General features: G+C 36.3%; 1 protein-coding gene across 1 annotated transcript; it reads left to right on the forward strand.

Annotated features, from left to right (window-relative positions):
• The first annotated feature begins 9,942 nt into the window (after positions 1-9,942).
• On the forward strand, positions 9,943-10,341 carry LOC113186906 (protein LDOC1-like). The gene has a single exon (XM_026394506.2). It carries the CDS (start codon positions 9,943-9,945, stop codon positions 10,339-10,341), a length of 399 nt encoding a protein of 132 aa, XP_026250291.2.
• Positions 10,342-18,325: the final 7,984 nt, after the last annotated feature.

Here is an 18,325-nt window from a genome sequence, read left to right on the forward strand (position 1 = left end):
TTAGTTAGACTGAGAGAGAAATAAAAAGAAGCACAAATAATTACAATCAGAAATAAAAAGGGAGACATAAGTGTGGATCTTACAAAAATCAAAAGAATTATAAAAGAATACTATGAATACTTACACCAACAAATTAGATTAGGTTAAATGGACAAATTCCTAGAAGCATGCAAATGACCAAAGCTGACTCAAGAATAAATAGAAAATCTGAATGGACCTACAAGTAAATAGAGCAAATCAGTGTTTTAAAGAATAGAACGCAACCTTCCCCCAAAAGAAAAATCCAGGATCAGAAGTCTTCACTAGCAAATTCTACCAAACATTATAAGAATTAACACAAGTCCTCTCAAATTCTTCCCAAAATAGAAAGAGGCTTACACTTCTTACCTTATTCCATGAGAAATAAATAAATAGACAAAGATAACACAAGACTGTAGGTCAATGTCTTTTATGTATACAGATGTAAAAAAAACCCTTGATGAAATATTAATAAACTGAATTCAGCAGCATATTAAAAGAATTATATATCATGAGCAGTGGGATTTATCCCAGGAATACAAGGGCAGTTCATATAATAAATACATCACATGAATAGAATGAAGTGGAGAATAATCACAAGATCAACTCAACTGATGCAGAAATCCAATATTTTAATGATTGTTTTAAAAAACCTTCAATAAAGTAGGAATAGGAAAACATTTCCTCAAGCTGATAAAGAGCATATACTAAAAACATGATATTTAGTAATGGAACACTAATATTTTACCCAAAGATCAGAAATAAAACATGCTATTGCTGTTATTCTATATAACATTGTACTAGAAGATGTAGCCAGAGCAATTAGGCAAGAAAAAGAAAAAAAGGTGTACAAACTAAAAATAAAGAAGTAAAACTATTTGTATTTGCACATGGCATATTGAAAATCTCAAAGAATCCACATATACCAAAAAACCTATCATAGTTAATTAGCAAAGTTAGGTCGACTGGGAAAGTCAGTTATACTTCTATATACTAGCAATTAACAATCTGAAAAGGAAATTAAGGAAAAAAACTTTTATAATAATATTCAAAACAATCAAATTCATAAGAATAAGTTTAAACAAGATTATAGCACACTGAAAACTATAAAACAATGCTGAAAGAAATTAAAAATCTTTATAAATGGAAGCCATCCTATGCTCTGGATTAGAAGACTTAATATTGTTAAGATGACTCTTTAAAGTGATCTATAGATATAATGCAATCCCTATCAAAATTCCAACAGCTTTTTAAAGCAGAAACAGAAAAGTTAATCCTGAAGTTCATGTTGAGTTCCAAGTGTCCCAAAATAGCCAATATAATATTTAAAAAGAAGAAATTACTTTGTGATTTCAAAAGTTATAGTAGTAAAAATAGTGTGTTACCAGCATACAAATTGAAGATCAACAAAATAAGATTGAAAGTCTGGAAATAAAACCATATATCTATGACCAGTTGATCTTGACAAATGTGTCAAGATGACTCAATGGGAAATAACACTCTCTTCAACAAATGATAAGGCAACTGGATATTTACATGAAAAAATATATACCACATATAAAACTTAAAACAGATCAACAATATAAATACAAGAACTAAAACAATAGAAGTCTTAGAAGAAAATACAAGAGTAAAGGTTTAGGATGTTGGATTTGACTATGGATCCTTAGCTATAACTCTGAAAGCATAAGCAACAAAAATATTGGTCTTCATCAAAATTTAAAACTTCTGTGCAAAAGGCATTATCAATAAAGTGAAGAGACAACATACAAAATAAGAGAAAATATTTTTCAAATTATATATCTGATAAGAGTCTAGAATTGAGAATATAATAAGAACTGTTATGGTTTAGATCTGAAATGTCCCCTAAAAGTTCAGGTATTGAAGACTTTGTCCCTAGACAACAATGTTCACAGGTGGATCCTCTGAAAGTTGATTGGACCATGAGGGCTCTGACCTCATCAATGGATTAATTGAGTGATAAATTCATAATTTAATGTACTATTAAGACATGGTGGAAACTTAGGAGGTAGGGCCTAGTTGGAGGGTGTGAGTCCTTGAGGGCATGATCTTAAAGGCTATATGTTGTCCCCAACCCCATCCTCCCTCTGTCCCTCTCTATCCCCCCCTTTCTCTCTCTTTCTCCTTAACAGCTTCCATTAAGTGAACAATTTTGTGCCACCACCCTCTTTAGCCATGATATACACCACAGGTCCAGAAACAATGGAGATAACTGACAACAGACTGAACCCTCTGAAACCGTGACCCAAAATAAATCTTTTCTCCTTTAATGTGCTTTTCTCAGGTATTTTGTGATGACAACAGAAAATTAACTAACACAATCTCTAATAAGTCAACAACAAAAAGACAATTCAATAAAAAATTGGCAAAGAATCTGAATAGGGAATCTCTCCAAAGAAGATGTATAAATTGCTAGAAAGCACATACATGAAAGATATCTAGCATAGTTTGTCATTAGAGGAATGTAAATCAAACTCATAGTGATGTACATGTCACCCACTTGAAAGACTATAGTTTGTTTGTTTTGACCTTAATGAAAAATAACAAGTGTTGGGGAAGATGTGGAGAAATTAAAACACTTGTACATTGCTGGTAGAATGTAGAGTGGTTCACCTACTATGAAAAATAATTTGATGGTTCTTCAAACAATAAATGCAAACTTACCACAAAACTAAACAATTTCACTCCTTTTAATCCATAAAGAATTAAAAATACTCAAAAAAGTATATGTATGCATATGTTCATAGCAGCATTATTTACAAAAGCCACAAGACATAAACTGCCTAAATATCCATCAATTAAAGAATGGATAAACTAATTATGGTATGTATTTATAATATAATATTATATACCCATCAAAAAAATGAAGTACAGATACATGCCATAAAATGTGAAACTTGTACCTCACTCAAAGGAAGTCAGATACAAAAGATTACATACTATATGTTTCCATTAACACAAAATATATTAGAAAAAGAAAATCCATATATACATAACACAAACTAGTGGCCACTGGGGGAAAGAGGAGGGAGAAAGGTGTGCAAATCCATAATTGGTAGGTTTATTTGGATATAATAAAAATGCACAAATTTCAAATGTCATAAATACCACAGAATTATTCACTTTAAGATGATGAATCTTATGTAAATGTCACCACAATTTTTTAAAACTATGCACCAAAAAACAGAGTTCTTTAATACAATAACCTGTGTAGATTATAAGATTCCACGAGAATTATCTAAATTCTAAATTCCTGCTTAACATATTTGGCAGCATTATTATATATCAGACACTATGTTAAAAGTTTTATATATTTCCTATTTATCATAAACTATGTTAAAAGTTTTATACCATTTATCCTTTAAATTTAATACAGTCATGTGCTTCATAATGATGTTTAGATGGATGATGTACTGCATATATGATATATACCATATAAGATGATATCACCTAACAATGCATTTCTCAGAATGTATCCCAGTTGTTAAGCAACATGACAACTATAACATTCATCACTGCCTTCAACTTAGGGAACAAAAGTCAAGTATAAAGAAGGTAAATTGCTCAAAGCCACACAGACAAGGGAATAGAACTCAGATGATCATTTAGCTATTAATTGAACTTCAATTTAGAAACATAACTAAAGAAACATTAATCCAAAAAGTTTATTGAGTGCCTGTAAAATTTTTGTATCAGTGTATTATAGGTAACACAGATACAAAAATTTTGAAACATATATGGATAAAAATTTTTAATAGGTGTGTGCCTTAAATTGTATTTAAATATGCTACATACCACAATTACAAAATCAAAGAATTACTCCAGATAGGGGTAAAGTAGGTAAGTAAGTTTAAAATATAAAATTAATTTAAAGAAGAAAATTAAAAATAATAATAGCTGACATTTATTGAACAGTGCTAGGCAGTGCTCTAAGGGCTTTAAATATATTAATACCTTTACTCATTTATTGAACCAATTTTAATGTAATGCTTGCATGTCAAAAATTATGAAGGTGCTATTCATATGACTGAAGTGTGGAAAACACTGGTATAATTGAAAAAAAAATAGCTTTTGAAACCACCTCAAATTTAATTCTGGGTTCTTCCACTTAACAACCGTGACTTGGGCCAAGAAACTAAGGATGGTAACTTTTATGGCTTATATCTCCCATATTAGAGGAAGGTTTAGATTTAAAAATCCATTTATATAGGTACTCATGATACACACAAAAACAAGGCATTATGAGAGCCATCCGAAATAGTAAACAATAGATACAGACTTCAAAGTATTTAAAATTACCAGATATACCATATAAAATAACTAAATGTGAAATGCTTAACACAATGGAAAATATAATAAAAAATGCATCAGAAAAAAATATTATTGAAATCGGCAGACTTTTTAAAAAATGACTAAATATACTTTTAAAAATTAAAATTAAAATATTGAAAATTAAGAATCTGATAGATGGGTTAAACAGAAATTGGAAAGAAAATTAGTGAGATGAATGACAGCTCAAAGAATTTACCCAAAAGCAGCAGAGAAAGAGAAAAGTTTCTGGTAATTATGCAAAATGAAGAGGGAAAAAAGGCTGTGAAAAGAAGATCTGACATACTGTTAATGTGAGTCCCAACAGGAGAGAATGAAGAGGAGCAATGTTCATTTAATAGCTGGGAAATCTCAGAAGGAACATCATGAGTTCACAAATACAGAAAGCACAGATATATTAAGCAAACTAGAAAGAAATCTTTCCCACTTTGCTGTGAAAGCCCAGCCCTGAAGTCAAAGATATTTTAGACAAAGCCAAGAGAGTAAGATAATTAGGCTTACAGGGATTCAGCAAGCTGATTTGAAAGAGCATGTAAAGAGCAAAGACTCAAGTATAGCCAAGGCATTCCTGAAGGAGACAAACAAGACAGAAGAGGGCCCACCCTACCAGTTACAAACACTCATTATAAAACTCCATAAATTAAGACTGTTAGGTATTTGTGGAAATATAGGCAAATAGGGAAAATAGAAAGCCCAGAATTATATATGCTCATACCTAAAAACCTGACATTATAAGAAAGACGGCATAGCAAATCAGGAGCGACATTAATAAATATTGTTGGAAAAAATCACCAATCATAAAGATAAAATAATTAGGTCTCTCTCTCACAAAATAGAATTCCAAATACAGCAAAGACCTAAAATCAAAAGGCAAAACTTTAAAACTTTGAAAAAAGTGAGGAATATTTTTCTGACTTTGGGACTAACTGGGAGAGTTTTTGTTTGTTTGTTTAAACATTTAAAAGTGCTGAGCACAAGTAAGATGGATAAATATAGCTAAGACACAGAAATTAAGAAGGAAGATCACAATTTTAGAAAACATGCATTCAACCCTAAACAAAATTTCTTGTCCAGGTTATATAAAGAACTATTGCAAACTGATAAAAATGACAAAGACCTGCCCAAAACAGGTAAAACGCATGAACAAGCCTGACATACACACACACACACACACACACACACACACACACAAAGAAACATGAAAAGTTTATAACCACATTAGTAATGAAGAAAATGAACTGAAAATAACCAATTAAATACTATTTTACTCCTACTTCATTGGCAAATTGAAGAGTTCTGAAAATACCAGGTATTGATAAAAGTATACAACCTTTTTAGAAAACAATGTAGCATTATCTTATAAAGTTTAATATTCATAGATTTTCTAATCTATCAATTTCCACTCCAAAATATATTCCCTATGGAAATTCTTAATATGTACACCAGGAGACACTCACAGAACAATCATAACATTGTTTATAACAGCCAAAAGCTGGAGATGATCCAAATGTCTACTATCAAGAAAATAAGCCCAAAAACTAAATTATACTCACAGTGGAATCTTTTTTAAAAAAATATTTTTAGTTGTAGATGGACACAATACCTTTATTTAAATTATTTATTATTATGTGGTGCCTAAGATCTAACACACGGCTTCACATATGCCCTCACAGTGGTATCTGTGAGAAAAGAAAGAAAGAAAGGAAGGAAGGAAGGAAGGAAGGAAGGAAGGAAGGAAGGAAGGAAGGGGAGAGAGAGAGGAAGGAAGGAAGGAAGGAAGGAAGGAAGGAAGGAAGGAAGGAAGGAAGGAAGGAAGAAAGAAAGAAAGAAAGAAAGAAAGAAAGAAAGAAAGAAAGAAAGAAAGAAAGAAAGAAAGAAAGAGAAAGAAAGGAGAGAGAGGGAGGAAGGAAGGAAGGAAGGAAGGAAGGAAGGAAGGAAGGAAGGAAGGAAGGAAGGAAGGAAGGAAGGAAGGAAGGAAGGAAAGGAAAGGAAAGGTGTTAAGGTCTGTAAACAAGTAAAAAATAACACCTGGTATTTTGCCAGAGAAATGTTAGAGTTAGTAAACAAGTCTGGATGGTGCCTGGCAAAATGTCAGAGGGAGTGGTTTGAAAAGTAACAAAAGCTAGCCATTAAGTTTGGAGATGCCTTATTGGTTGACTGATGTATCTAGTTTATGCTAATTAAGATAAGCTGTGCAAAATGTATAAATAGCTCTGTTGCCCTACAATAAAGGGCTCCCATTCCTGCTGTATCAACGTGCACAAGTTATCCGTCACCTCCCGGCTATTTTGCTGCAGCCTGACTGCGGCAGAAAGGAAAGGAAGGGAGTCAGTCAGTCAGTTGGTCTGGGCATGGTGGCCCACGCCCAGCGGCTAGGGAGGCGGAGGCAGGAGCATCACGAATTCAAAGCCAGCCTCAGCAATTTAGCAAGGCCTCAAGCAATTCAGTGAGACTCTGTCTCTAAATAAAATATTAAAAAGGGCTAGGAATGTTGCTCAGTGGTTAAATGCCCCTGGGTTCAATCCCTAGCACAGGAAAAAAAAAAAAAAGGAAACAAACTAATGCTACATGACACAACTTCATGGAATCTTGGAAACATACTATTGAATTAATACAGCAAGTTGCAAGAGAAGTCTAAAATAATTGTACTATTTTTAAAGCTCAGAAATAAGCTATACTAATGTATTATATATTCTCATATATACATATACACAAACTACACTTTTTAAAAGAACATATGTAGATATATATATACAAAATTATACTTTTTCAAAAGCCAGAAATGATAATGATTAACACAAAGTTCAGGTTAGTGGTTAACTTTACAGGATGATGGAGAGTAACATGATAAGTTCAACAATCAAGGTGTTAATATGAGTCATACATTCAGGAGTGTTTGCTTTATTATTGTGCTTCATAACTTGAAAACATACATTATATCTTTATTGAGCATCTATCATATATTTGGCAACATCTTTTTAGTTGTAGTTGGACACAATACCTTTATTTTATTTATTTATTTTTATGTGGTGCTGAGGATCAAACCCAGGGCCTTGCATGTACAGGCAAGCTCTCTACCACTGAGCCACAACCCAGCCTGCAACATTGTTTTTTAAAAAACAATTTTACAATATATAATTAGTACAAAAGATTTTTTATTTTTTTTAGTTGTAGATGGATGCAATATTTTTATGTGGTGTTCAGGATGGAACCCAGTGCCTCACATGTGCTAGGCAAGCACTCTGCCACTGAGCCACAACAACGGCCCCACATGCCAAAGAATTTATGTGACCATTATTAGTGGCAAGCACACTCTGAGTATTCTAAGTATGATTTCCAAATTTATATGTAGGTTCATAATTACATATTTCATACTGAGGACAAAGTAAAAGTTCATTTTGGCTTTTAAATTTCAAATAACATTTTAATACTACCTATAGTCCAGATAAGTTCTATAAATTATACTGATAAACAGTGAATGGTCTTCCTTTATTAAAAAAAAGAATTGAATACAAATGACATGTTATCCTTTCCCTCAGCAAAGAGAATAATTTCTAGCTATTAAAGAATAGACAAACACTAAAAGGTCTTCAGAGTAAGCCTGAGATCTGAAATGCAATCTTATTAAATTCTTCACGCATCTTTCCAGATTTTCAAGATCCCCTTTAGGGCTGACTCTTAAAGGGATGTCCTACTTTCTTAATATATAAATTTTTCTTATGTTAGTAGTATGCTTTGGAAATTTCCTTAACCCAATTCATGACCTGCAGTTTCAGCAGAAAATATATTATTTTATGAATAAAAAGTAGGCTCTGGGGGCTGGGGATGTGGCTCAAGCGGTAGCGCGCTCGCCTGGCATGCGTGCGGCCCGGGTTGGATCCTCAGCACCACATACCAACAAAGATGTTGTGTCCGCGGAGAACTAAAACATAATAAAAATTCTCTCACTCTCTCTCTCTCTCCTCTCTCACTCTCTCTTTAAAAAAAAAAAAAAAAAAAAAAAAAAAAAAAAAAAAAAAAAAAAAAAAAAAAGTAGGCTCTGTAAAATGTCAAGTAAATAAATTAAAAGCCAGGGCGGGAGTTGTGGCTCAGTGGTAGAGTGCTTGCTTCACAAGTGTACTGGCTTTGATCCTCAGCTCCACATATAAATAAATAAAAACAAACAAACAAACAAATGTATTGTGTGGAAAAAATAATTAATTAAAAACCAGAATTAAAACGGCCATATGCACATAAATGTCAAAAAAAAAATCTAGCAGAAAGTTTTCATCTCTCAAAAGCTAAAAATCATCTTTAAAGTAAATTTTATTACTTTTCAAGAAATACTATTTGCATTTCTGAGCCCCTGAACTACACATTAATATCCCCTCCAATAATTTTCTTCCCAAAATTTCACCATGGGTATTTCTGCCAAGAGACGGTCCACAAGGTCAACTTTTGAGTATCTCCTGTTTGAATATAGGAAGACAAAGAACTAGAGTCCTGAACACCTGAGAGTTGGTTCCTGGTAGTCTGTCCAGTAAAATTACAGCTGGTTGTCGTTTAAATTTCTGAGTGCAGACACCCCCTACACACACTTTAAAGTTTCTTTACCTAACTCATCACACTGATGGAAAAATTTGAGACTGGCTGGGAGGGAAGAAAGTCAGACAAGCCTTATGACAGCAGAGCCAGTGCTCGCTGCCAGCGTCTGCAGTGGTGGCTGGACTGGACCAAATGCCATTACGTTCTTTTTATTAATAGAAACACGGACAGCGTTCAGTTGAATGTGTTTTCTTCCCGATCTGCGGTCCCTGCCCACCACTTGAAGCTGACGTTCATCTTGAAAGACCTGGCACTCTCCCGACGTTCCACTGACTTTTCATCCCCAGCAGTTATATACTACAGAGCAGCCTTTTTGACTTAGAAAATCAGCATTAACTTCATAGAATCGGGACGTTTAAATGAGATGGGCACGGAAGGGGCACTCTGTAAATGACAGCAGCTCCTTGTGCTTCTGCACAATCTTTCTGGAGCCCCCCAGTCAGAATGGGAGCCCTGGGAATAGTCTACGTAAGCACAGAGGGCTTCGCTGGAATTTCCCTCTTGTAGCTGGGAGGCCTTGGGAAAAACAAATAAAACCTCAGAGCAACGAACGAATGCCATAAATATTATGACTACTACGTATCACCAGGAGCAAGCGGGAAACCGCAGCCTCACTCCACCGTGCGACTGCCTTTCCCTTTAAGTATCTGCGGACCCGCCCCGCTTCCGGAGAATGCCGGAAGTAAGAGTACGCCGCCACGCAGTCAGATTCTTCCGCCGAGCGCGGCCCTAGGGCCAAAGGATTCGTTCCTTAGTTCCCCAGATTTCCTCCTCTTGCTCCGGTGCGCCGCCTCCAGCGTCCTTGACTCCCACTTCCCCCTCCACTAGCGCCGGAGACCTTTCCTCGCCGTCCTAAAGCCTAGGCCCTCTGATTCCGCGGAGTGCGGTCCGTGCTGCCGGCAGGACACACCCCCCGAGGACTCACTTCCGGCGACGCGGCGGCGGGGTCGGAGCCCGGCAGGGAGTGAGGCCTACTGAGGCTTTCCTGGGATGGACGCTTTGGCAGTCATGATGCAGGATCTGCTGACCCAGAACCATGCGCTGCGCAGGGAAAACAACGAGCTCATGGACCAGGTCCGGCGCCTGCTGTGCGAGAAAGCCAACCTGCTGGCCCAGGTGCGTCCGCCCACCTGCCCGGTGGTTTTTCCCGAGACGTTTAACGGCGACCCCGCTCGGCTCCCCGATTTTCTGATCCAAGCAGCATCTTACGTGAACTTCTTCGAGACCAGATATTCGAATGACACCCTAAAGGTGGCATTTGTAATCAGCCGCCTCTCTGGGCCGGCGGAGGAGTGGGTGGTCCCCTACATCGAGAGGGAGAGCCCCATCCTGGGTCAGTATGAGCGCTTCGTGGACGCGCTGAAGCGGGCCTTTGGTCGCAATGGGTAGGAAACGGTCCGGCCGGGACTCCCGGTGTTGGAGGGACAGCTGCGGCTTGCTCGCACCACGAACCTGGGCCTGCTTGGCTTTGTCTGACAAGTAGCTCTGGGCTCCTGGCCTTGTCTGAAACTTGGGCACCATCTGTTCTGGCCAGCCCCAATGCCTTTGCACTTCCCAGCAACCCAGCTACAACCCAAGTTTGCTGTTCATTAAAGACGTTATTTGATCTGTAAGAATTTGAATAGACATTTCAGACTCAAGTCGTCCTCTCGGAAGACTGCTTCTGACCGCTTTAAAAAACAGCCAAGAAGGGTCCACACACTGATTGGGATAGCTGAGGCCAAAGAGGCAACTTCTAAGGGTTAGTGTGCCTGGTGACCGAATTTTAACATGTATGTCTGGAACTATATAGTTTTTACACATTTTATTTCACAGAAGCCTTGCAGATGGTGCCTTTTGGTCCAAGAAATCCAGGCACTGGACTGGAACTTACTTAAAAACGTATCCCTCTGTCCCCCGCCATATATATATCTCATACACACACTCACACATAATCTTAACGAATGCATAAGGCCTAAGACAGTACTTGGTTTTACAGAAGAAACAAAAATGATTAAACAAGATTTGTGTCTTCAGGAACATCATTGTGTTCTGAGGGAAAAAAAGAACTCCCATGCATAGGCTAATGTCTTGTTAATGCTTCTTGTACATATTTGATTCTTATTTTATGACTATTTTATGTTCTTTTTTTTTTTTAATGCACACAACTTAGAAAGCTAGAAAGAAAACCAATCTTGGGCAGTTTTGTTGTATTTCTGTAGAAGCTGTGTGTAATTCCTAGCAAAATAATGTTAATAATAATAGATATGGTGGAGTCTTTGAGTTATGTCCACTTGGTTTTATTCCCTTATGCTATATGGAGGAGTATTAGCTCCCTATTTTTGAGTAAAAATCATTTTACATTTGGAGCTGTAGTTTCTCTTCATTAAAGACATTACTTGATCTTTAAAGTTTGGTTTGAAATTTTGTGATTCCCTTTAATGAAGCCAAAGAAGGTAAAAAAAAAAGGGGGGGCGGGGATTTGTTTACTCTTCTTAAGCAAAAGGTTTCTTGAAAGCCTTTAGGGAGGAAAATCCATAGCATTAATTATACTGTATCTTGTCTTTAACCAAATCTTGCAAAATGGCCCTCGATGGATAGACTGTGGATGAAGAAGGTAGGCTCAATGTAATAAGAAGATTTCTAATGAGGAATTCAAGAAGACATTTCCATAAGACTGTAGATCATAAAATGACAAATCCATGAACATTATTTAGGGCTGCTTTCAAGAATGTACCAAATTTGAGTTACTAAGACTTTTCTCAAACTTTTTGGCCCCATGCCTAAAAATTCAACTGGGTCTCCAAAGCTGCCTTCTATGAGGTTGTGGCAGGTTCTGGCCCCTGCCAACAGGGAACAGGACTCGCTCCCCAACTACTCACATGAACTCATGCACTGAAGTACTCTCTTCTCTCCCTGCCCTGATTCTTGCAGTTTTCACTGCAATTTGTCTTTAAGCATATCTTCAGGGATTTCTAGTTTACATTCAAAATTGGGAAACTGATAGAAGATTTGGTCCCCATAAGAGAACCAGGTGAACTGAAGTTCATCCAAGAAAACTGCACAATTTTCTGGACTTTGACTTTTCTAGCTTTTCTTGGTTTATTAATCAAGTAATGATCAGGCAATTCTTAATAGATTAAATTAGAGAATTAACTCTAAAGCTAAACAAGCACATTTATTTTTAAAAAATTGCTTTTATTCCCTTTCTGTGCAAGTCATTGAGATTTGACTGTTGGCTAAACAGGCTCATAACATTTTTATTATAGATAACCTTAATTTCTTGACAATTAATTGAAGGTAACATGCTGGCAGAGCAGATGACTACTTACACAAATTAGAGATAACCATTAATTCAAGTAAAATTAAATCCTTTTTTTCCCATTTTGCACAAACTTTGTTATTTGAATAGGATAATTTTGTACAAATGAAACAAGAAGCTAGAGCATTGCAAATAATGTTGCTTTACCAAGAAATAATATATAATTTTAAAACACCAAAATCGAGAGTGGTTTGTACAGTATACACTTTGGCAAAATACCAAATCCTTTGTCTTTTCTTTTCACATGGCCTGCTACTAACAGTCCTTTCCAGTAATTCTCAATATTTAGGCAACATTAGCTTCATGTGGGAACTTATCTAAAACCCCAGTTGCTCAACTGGTATCTGAGAATTTGTACCTCTAACTAAAATTCCTAAGTGATGTTGATAATCACATAAGGATAAATATAAATTAGAAATAAGAAAATACTTAAGGGCCGGGGTTGTGGCTCAGTGGCAAAGCGCTTGCCTCGCACATGTGAGGCACTGGGTTCTATCCTCAGCACCATATAAAAATAAATAAACAAAGATATTGTATCTGTATATAACTAAATATATTTTTTAAAAAAAAGAAAGAAAGAAAACTACTTAATTCTCCCCAGTGCAAAAAGAAAGATGTATCTCCCTTACTCTTGCCCTGCCACCAATGAGCAAACAGGTGTGCACACACAGGCACACTTCCTTTTAAGCCTTCTTTTTTTTCTTCTGTACTTCTGAGAATTGAACTCATTAGACATTACAAGTAGACAAATGCTCTACCAGTGAACTATGTCCCCCAACTGAGAGTAATTTTTTTCTTTTAAACCTATGATGGCCTTGAACTCAAGATCCTCCCACTTTAGTCTCCAGAGTTGCTGGGATTACAGGTATGTGTAAAACTTCTAAAAAAAAAAAAAGTCTGCGCTTGTTTGAAATGTATGTAAATCCTTCTGAAAGCTAAATTAGCCTCTTGCCAGTTTTACAACCCAGGAATGCTTCCTCAAGAACCTGGTATCCATCCTGTTGAAATTTAAACAAAGAAAAGTACCCCTGGCTCCTGGTTTCTTGGACAGATAGAAGCCAAACTTTGAAGGACACCTGGCTCCAAATTACAACTCTACCTCCTGTCATAAAGACAGGAGAAATCTATTTTTCCCTTGAACAATTAACATACACAGATGGTCATCAAAATTACCAAGTGAATTTAGAATGAACTTTGTGACAAATGGTGCTAATGAGTCCTCTTAGAAACTAGCTATATCATTTGAGAAGTATGTAATCGATTATATCTGTTCAGCTATATAAAAGGGGGAGATTTCTGTCTTGGCAATCAGTGAATTGCTTGTAATGTGCATAACATTCTAGTCTAATGCTTATTCAATAAAAAACAATTTTTAAAAAACTTTCTCTTCTGTCTTTGTATAAAGGTTTTCTGGGTTGGCAAGAGGTTTTGTTTTTAATTATATTTTTCCAACATTGGTTTAGGCTACACTTTGAAACCCACTGAACAGTATGAACAAATGCAGAACTTTACATTTCTCTCTAGAATTTACCTCATTGGTTTCCAGCCTGTTGAATTCTTTTTGAATATTTGCTTCTTTGAATTTTGATTATATTATCCCACTTTATGTCATCTGTAAAACTGATTTAAATTTGTTTTCTGCTTTCCAAATCATTAGTAAGTTCTGGAAAGGGATTGGGATGGTCATTGTAGCATTCAATTTACTTTATTAGTCATTGAACTGCTGAATATCATGTACTGTGCTAAGTGTTGGGGCTACAACTATGAACAAGACCATCCTCTAGTAGCTTAATAGGCAAAGAAAGGCCACTATAATACATTATGCTGCAACATGCTGCAGTAGGGAGATAGGAAGAGTGTTGGGGTTCAGATGTGGCTTCTTAGGAAAGTTGGCAACACTGTCATCCAAAGGATGAGTAGGAACGAGGTGAAGGAGAAAAATGGTGGTACAGGCAAAGGAATAGTGTTCACAAACACCCAGAAGTATAAATGACTATGGTATGTATAGATAACTGCAAATACATAGGTCATTGTAGTTGGAGCAGAGTAATGGGGAAGGATTGGAAAATAGGCAGAAACCAGATTGCTGTGCTTAAGTACAATTTCAACCACCAATTGCACCATCATCTGGCTTATGTTTCTATTTGATCTGTGTATACTTCACCATTTAGTTATGTAAAACAGGTACACTGGGCATCTATCAAATCTCCTGTGCTGGTAATTCTACAGGAGCAAATGAAGGTAGCTTGACAGGCATATTTATTATTAAATTTATGTTTATTCCTGGTAATCACTTTCTCAGAAAAAAATTTAACACAAATCATCTATACAATAGTCCATTCTAAAAGGTGCATAAATTCTTAACAGAGCTGAGGATTAAAGGAGTCTCTTTAATTTCTGGCATACTTAAGTGGATTTTGTTTTGCATTGTTTTATTGTTGTTTATTGTTTATATTACACTATGGACAGTTTCTGTCAGTGCCTCAGTATGAATTTCCCTTGAACTAAGACAGAAATACATTGTTTCCAGAAATACTCCCAGTCCTCTTTATTAATATTGGACTCAGATTCTTCCCATATATGTTTCCTGTTTTTGAAGAGCATGAAAAACTATCAAAATAATAATAACTATCAAAAAGAATTCTGCCTTATAGCATCAACTAAATCATACATTGGGTCTTTGGGTCTATCCTTTCCTATTGAAAGACATACTTGAAAGTTTTTTTGTAAACCTTAACTTAGTTCATATAAAATGCAATCCAAGCCAAAAGTCAACTAAGGTAAGGGTAGGGAAAGGGAATCCAACAACTGAATAAAGATTCTACCTGGACTATATACCCTACAAAAGAGTTGGGAGAAATGTTTACAATTAGAGGACACAGGCATCAAAATAATGAGAATCTTGTCCCTAGGACAGAGTATTAGGGTTATCCCAAGAAACAGAAGAGAGATTTATTATTGGAGTTGGCTAGCATCATTACGAAGGCCCTTATGGCCTGCTGTTTGCAAGCCGGAGAACCAGGAAAGCTGGTGGTTCAATTCAGCCCAAGTCCAGTGGCCCAAGAACATGTACGGAGCCACCCCTAGGGCTGATGGCCTTGAGAGGTGGATTCTGAAAATATGGAGCTAGAATATTAGCTCTGAACTCCCTGCCTCTAAGCTGTACACATACACTGTATGAGAGAGAGAGATAAAAGATCAGAAGTTACATATTTAAGTATCTAAAAATGTAGCATTGGCTTAATGGGGACAAGCATAGGGGGTACAGGCTTTGTAATTAGAAACTAGAAGGCTAGTCATGATCATGTGGTGGCAAAACAATGGATCACAATTTCACATGTGCCATGTCTTGGAAGGCACATGATAGGAACATAGGATTGACAAAAATGGTAAGAAAAATACAAAATATTAATGTTCACTGTCTCCTTTTTGACCACTCTTAAAAAGACAAACTGAGGCTAGGGTAAGTTGAAAGGAATCATGACTATGCTAAGGAAGCTTACTCTATAACTTGCAGTCTGATTTGACTAAAATCCCTGTATCTAAGCCTTGAAAGACTGACGAATGTAAGTGTTCCTATCCCCAAACTGAAGTGGTTATCAATAGTGACCACAAGAAGATAATCTCTGAGATTTCCTCCTTCACATAATTACATGTTGGGGAGTGGGCAGGGCCTAAGCGTTTATTTAACTCATGAATCTGAGGGTCATGTGATTGTTTCGTCTAGTCGTGGCTGGACTCTTCTCTGATCTTGGCTGGGCTTCTGCATTTCTAGGGTCATCTGCTGGACTACTAGTCCAGGTGACCTTGACTGAGAAAAGTGGACCACTCAGTTCTGCTTCACTGTCTCATCCTTCAACAGACCAGCCCAGAAATGTTTCCATATTTAAAAGAGAGGAGCAAAAAAGTAAAGAATAACCTGCAAGCACTTCTCTGTGTCATGTTTATTAATCCTCATTGCCCACAGCAAGTCACATGGCTAAGCCTAAGGTCAAGGAATGTGGCAGGAGGCAATTCATACCAGCCCATTTGAGTTTATTGGTGAATTTTCAGGAATTTGGCAAACTGATTGTAAGACAGACATTGTTTAAAATTAAATTACACACTCATAATTAAATAAAATTATATTAAAATTAAAATGAAATTAAAACAAAAGGAAAATACTTAAAATTCATGACTTCCTGATTATTTTACTACATCTTTTCTGTGGTCTGTCCTCCTAAGGTTGTTGTGTATTGTACCTGCTGGAAACATGACATCGTGTTTCAATTGTATTGTACTAGCAGCATCAGTCATCCTAGAAGTGTTGATACCAGGTCTAGTCAAGCTTTCAGATGACTGTAGTTCCAAGCCAATATTCTAACTGAATCTCACGAAGGATCCTGGGCCAGAAACAGCCAGCTAAACTGCTCCTGAATTCCTGGCCCACAGGAATAGTGAAATCATGCATTTATTTTTATTTTAAGACAGGAAGCTTTGAGATGATTTTTTATGCAGCAATAGATAACTGACAAGCATTATCAAGTTGATACAATACAGATGGGGAAAAGCAATGAGGATGCATTCAGATGAGAAGGTGTTTGTCAGTCCAAGGACGTGAGGGAGGACGAAGGGATGAAGGGAGTAGTTCTTCTAGACTTCCTTTTCCTGGTGGGTATGGTTGGGGGACACGCTTTCTGGGTCCTTGCACAGCTGGTCCTCTGTGTTGTCACTGTGCCAACAGCTTCAACTACATCTGTCCTAACTAACTCCCTGCCAATCCATTGCTCACATTGGTCTTGTCTACTTCTTTAAAAGTTTGCACAAATAGTTCATTTGGTTTACCTGGAGAGACTCAGATGTCTATTGTTAGCCTGGAATATTAGTAAGAGACAAATAAGGGAATATTGAATATTAGTAAGAGACTCATTCTTCACCTTGATACAGGAATAGCATTGTCATTTTGATGATATATTGTGTACATCTCACATTCTCTCACTGGACTTTGTTGTTCAAAGCCAGCTCTTTGCTAGGTGACCATAAATGTCTGCATCAAAAATTAAAACAAGTAGGATTTCCAGTTGTTTTAAAGATGAGAAAAGAATAGGTTGATAGAGATATTTTCCATCTTAAAAAGTCTTCTTGAAAATGAAACAAAAAATGTATTTAAAGTCATGAAAAATGCATTGACTGATCTTTAAAATTCAAGCAAGCACAAAAAGCAGGATAATTAAAGAAGACAAGCTAAAAGCTCCCCCCCAAAAAAAGACATGAAGCTTGACTAATAAGCATGTTTAAAATAAATAATGTATTGTCATGAGTTATTGATGATTTTACATCTTCTGAGTGCGGAAAAAAATGTAACAAGGAATGATTTGTAAAAGGTCATCAAGAGCAAATAAGAATGCAACCAGTACCTTGCTTATCTTGCCACTGATTAAAGTTGTAAAAAGAAAAGGAGATAGATAAGCAGAGGGGATAAAAGGAGATAGATAAGCAGAGAAGTGGTAATAGAGGTCCTTACTTGATGCATAGTGTCACAGCAAAACTCATGTCCATTCAGCAACTGAGAATGTGACCTTACATGAAATATGGGATCTTTGCAGAAGTAGTTGGTTAAGATGAAGTCATATCAAATTCGTTCTAAATCCAATATGACTTGTGTCCTTGTGAGAGGAGGAGAGGATGCAGAGAAACCCAGAGACATAAAGGAAATAAAGCCACGTGACCTCAGAGGCAGGGACTGAGTGATGTAGTTTCAAGCCCAGGAAGACAAATGTTGCCAGCCACCACCAGAAACTAAGACAGGCATGCACAGATTTTGGAAATGTTGCCTTACCGACACCTTGGTTTCAGCCTCCAGAATGGTGAGAGAATCTTATTTCTGTTGTTTTGAATTGCCGAGTTTTGGGCTTTGTTACTGCAGTCCTGAAAAAAATAATACACAGGTCAAAAAATGAAAATATTTTAAATCAGTATTTAATTTAAGAAAGTAAATGATGCCTTAGATGCCTTAAAGTTAAAAAAAAAAAAAACATGGAACGATTACAATAACAAGAATCATGATTTCTAACTCAAATATTGAATTTAATA

Source organism: Urocitellus parryii, chromosome 13, assembly GCF_045843805.1.
Source record: "Urocitellus parryii isolate mUroPar1 chromosome 13, mUroPar1.hap1, whole genome shotgun sequence".
Classification (NCBI taxonomy): Eukaryota; Metazoa; Chordata; class Mammalia; order Rodentia; family Sciuridae; genus Urocitellus; species Urocitellus parryii.

What these genes read in the sequence shown, in the direction of transcription:
- LOC113186906 (XM_026394506.2), top strand. Translation starts at nt 9,943, where the DNA reads ATGGACGCTTTGGCAGTCATGATGCAGGATCTGCTGACCCAGAACCAT.